Source organism: Musa acuminata, chromosome BXJ3-4 (genome assembly GCF_036884655.1).
Source record: "Musa acuminata AAA Group cultivar baxijiao chromosome BXJ3-4, Cavendish_Baxijiao_AAA, whole genome shotgun sequence".
NCBI classification, from domain to species: domain Eukaryota; kingdom Viridiplantae; phylum Streptophyta; class Magnoliopsida; order Zingiberales; family Musaceae; genus Musa; species Musa acuminata.
Genome location: NC_088352.1, coordinates 29,760,265 through 29,763,832, shown reverse-complemented (window position 1 = coordinate 29,763,832; position 3,568 = coordinate 29,760,265). Strand labels below are relative to the sequence as shown.

Here is a 3,568-nt window from a genome sequence, read left to right as displayed (position 1 = left end):
TGGTGAGACCTCTATTTCGGCGACGTCATACGTTAGCATGGTCGGGACCATTATAGATTTAGTTGCTAGGATTGCTTCCTGGCTATGAGCAGAGGTCGACCTGGCCAAAGCATCAGCCTGCACGTTCTGCGCCCGAGGTATCCTTGTGATCGAGAGGCAGTTGAAGCGACGGGTGAGACATCTTGTTTCTGTTAGGTATTGCACCATCGTTGGATCTCAGGCTTCGTAGCTCCTATTGATGTGTCCCATCACCAGCTGGGACTCGTTGAAAACCTCAAGGTCACCCACATGCATCTCCAGGGTGAGGCGCAGTCTGTGGAGTAGTGCCTCGTACTTGGCCTCATTATTGGTCGCTTGGAATTGTAATCGGAATGATCTTTCGTAGGTTTCTCTAGACGGGCTTTTGAGGATAAGTCCGACCCTGGTCACCTCGACGATGGCCGAGCAATCCACATGCAGGGTCCACATGCCCTTGCTGTGCTCCTGTTCAACAGAATGATCTTTAGGATTTAGTTCGGAGATGAAGTCGACTAATACTTGGGCTTTGATGGCCGTTCTGGGGGCGTATTGAATGTCAAATTTGCCGAGCTCGACCAACCATCACAGTATCTGACCCAATGCATCGAACTTGGAGAGGATTTGCCATAATGGTTGGTCGGCTATCACTTTGATCGTTTGGGCCTAAAATTATGGTCGCAGCTTTCGGGCCATTTTCATTAGTGCGAGGGTTAGCTTATCGATCAGGGAATACCATACTTCAGGCCTGATGAGAACATGGCTGACATAATGACAAGTTGTTGTGTCGGTGGCACTTCTTGAATTAGCACTGAGCTGACCGCCTGTGCCGAAGCTGCTAGGTAAAGACCGAGGACCTCGTCCAGCTCGGGTGAGGCGAGTCGGGGCAATCGAGCAAGGCATGCCTTTAGCTTCTCGAAGGCTTCCTAACATTCCGAGGTCCACGCAAAGCTGTCGGCCTATTGAATAGCCCGAAAGAAGGGAAGGCACTTGTCGCCTGATCGCGACACGAACCGGCCGAGCGCTGGTGAGGCACTACACCTCCTTAATCGAGCGGGGAGGCTAAATCTCTGTTATGGCCCGAACCTTTTCCGGGTTGGTGTCTATTCCTCTCTGGTGGATGACAAACTCGAGGAATTTTCTCGAGCTGACCCCGAAGATGCACTTCGAGATATTTAGGCGCATGTTGAACCGCCTGAGCGTTTGGAATGTCTCCGCCAGGCCGGCCATATGTGTGCTTGCGGTCTTGCTCTTTATGATCATGTCATCTACGTACACTTCCATGTTCCTCCTGAGCTATTACTTGAATAGCTGGTCGACCATTCTTTAGTAAGTCACCCCAGCATTTTTAGGCCGAAAGGCATCACTTTGTAGCAATACACTCCTCTATCGGTGATGAAGGCAACATTCTCTTGGTCTTATGGTGCCATCCGAATCTGGTTGTAGCCCGAGAATGTGTCCATAAATATAAGGAGTTCGTAGCCTGTGGTGGCATCGACCAGCTGGTCTATTCTCGGGAGTGGATAGCAATCTTTGGGGCATGCTCGGTTGAGATCGGTGTAGTCAACACACATCCTCTAGCTTCCATTGGGTTTCTTAATGAGGACTACATTCGACAACCAGCGGGGGTATTTCACCTCGGTTATAAATCCTGCCTCTTTAAGGCAGTCGACCTCGTTGCTAATCGCCTTCTGTCGGTCGGGAGCGAACTTCCTTAGCTTTTGCTTCACAAGCCTAGCCTCAGGGTGGATGTGGAGGTGGTTCTGGGTCACCCCTAGGTCGATTCCGGGCATCTCCTTGGAGGACCATGCAAACACATCGGCATTTTCCTTTAGGAAATCGATGAGCTGAAGCTATTTTGCTTCGGGCAGTGTCGTCCCGATTTTCATGGTCAAATCAGGTCGGTTCCTCTTTAGAGGTACTTCGGTGAGTTGCTCAGGGGGCTCCAAGTGCATTGGTGTCATGCATTCTTCACGGGGATCTGGGGCTTGATGGGGGTGTGACCTCTCCAGGAGAGTAACCGCCGTAAGGTAGCACTGCCTTAATTCTCTCGGATCACTTCGGGATTCCCCAACCCTTGCCAAAGTTGAAAATTTGATGGCCCGGTGGTAGGTGGAAACTACTGCTTTCAGCTTGTTGAGGGTCGGGCGGCCGAGGATGATGTTGTAGGTTGAGCGTAGGTCGACTACCATGATGATAGCCATTATCGTCTTGGCTCTTGGCTCTTCCCCAATGGTGACAGGGAGGGTGGTGGTCTCGAGTGGGGAGATGGAATCTCCGATGAATCCGGTGAGCGCCGAGTTCATGGGGGTGAAATCCTCATTAGTTAAGCCAAGCTTCTTGAAGGTGTTGAGGCATAGCACATCGGTGGAGCTCCCAGTGTCGACCATTACCCTTTTGACCTGAGCGTTGGCGATCCTGATGGAGATCACCAAAGCATCGTCGTAGTGGGATCGCTTGACCTCCTCGGTCCCGAAGGTGATTTCGGGCTCGAACTTGGGTCGGGGGCATTTTTCCATTGTGTCGCGGGCGTAGGCCTTCCTTGCCGTTGAGCTATTGCTACCAGTAGTTGGTCTACCGATAATGACATCAATCTGCCTCTCGACAGGGCCCCTAGGGCATGGAGTTGCTTCCCCTAGTTCCTTGAGGTAGCGCCTAAGGTGACTTCTTCGGATTAGTTCCTCAATTTGATTTTGGAGGTCGCGACAGTCTTCCGTGTCATGGCTGTAGTCCCGATGGAACATGCAATATTTAGAGCAATCCTTATGAGTGGCCTTCAGGGGATTGGGTTGGCATAAGAGACCCTTCTCCCTGATCTAGAGAATGATTTCAGTAGAGAATGTATTCAGAGGCAAAGGCGGGGGCCTTTGGAGTAACAGCTCAGGCTGATCGGGCCTCTTGCGAGGTTGCGTTGGTGGCACCGAAGTCGCTCCTCGGGCCTGCTCCATCCTCGGCCTCTTGTTGTCCTCGCTCCTCCCTGCCATTAGGGCTTTGGCGGCGATGTACTGGTTGGCGCATTGTAGCATCTCGGGGATGGTTACAGGCGGCTTCTCAATCAACGACCAGAAGAACCTCGAGGGCCTCAAGCCCATCAGGAATGCCTGCATGATCAAAGAAGGGTGAGTGTCCGGGAACCCCCAAATTTCAATGGCAAAGCATGCCACGAACTAGGAGAGTGATTCATCCTCACGTTGGGATAACGCAAGCAGGGTGTGTTAGGATCAAGAGCACTAAGAGGGGGGGGTGAATTAGTGCAGCAGAAATCTTTCTGCGATTAAAACGAAAGATGCGTTCGTTTGATAAAAAATGATTTCGATGTAAAAGCCGATTCTAAGATTACTTTAACTTAAGATTAAATGAGATGACGTTAAAGTAAATCTGTGAAAGCAGTTTGCAGTTTATGATGGAAATCAGAATGCAAGCGCAAACAGAAATGCGACGTTCGTACGATAAAACCGGTTTACGTCTAAATGTCGATTCTGAAGATACTGAACTTTGAGATACGTTTTATAAATGAGCATAAGGTAGTTTACAGTTATGATTGAAATCAAAA

General features: G+C 50.3%; 2 protein-coding genes across 2 annotated transcripts; both read right to left on the bottom strand.

Moving 5' to 3' along the window:
* Nucleotides 1-216: 216 nt before the first annotated feature.
* Nucleotides 217-1,299, bottom strand: LOC135636382 (uncharacterized). Its single transcript, XM_065148070.1, has 2 exons — nucleotides 1,102-1,299; nucleotides 217-483 (listed from the first exon to the last, which is right to left on the bottom strand). The coding sequence occupies exons 1-2, from the start codon at nucleotides 1,297-1,299 to the stop codon at nucleotides 217-219; spliced, it is 465 nt and encodes a 154-aa protein (XP_065004142.1).
* Nucleotides 1,300-1,592: 293 nt separating this feature from the next.
* LOC135636380 (uncharacterized) lies at nucleotides 1,593-3,107 on the bottom strand. Its single transcript, XM_065148069.1, has 3 exons — nucleotides 2,937-3,107; nucleotides 1,938-2,831; nucleotides 1,593-1,844 (listed from the first exon to the last, which is right to left on the bottom strand). Exons 1-3 carry the CDS (start codon nucleotides 3,105-3,107, stop codon nucleotides 1,593-1,595), a joined length of 1,317 nt encoding a protein of 438 aa, XP_065004141.1.
* Nucleotides 3,108-3,568: the final 461 nt, after the last annotated feature.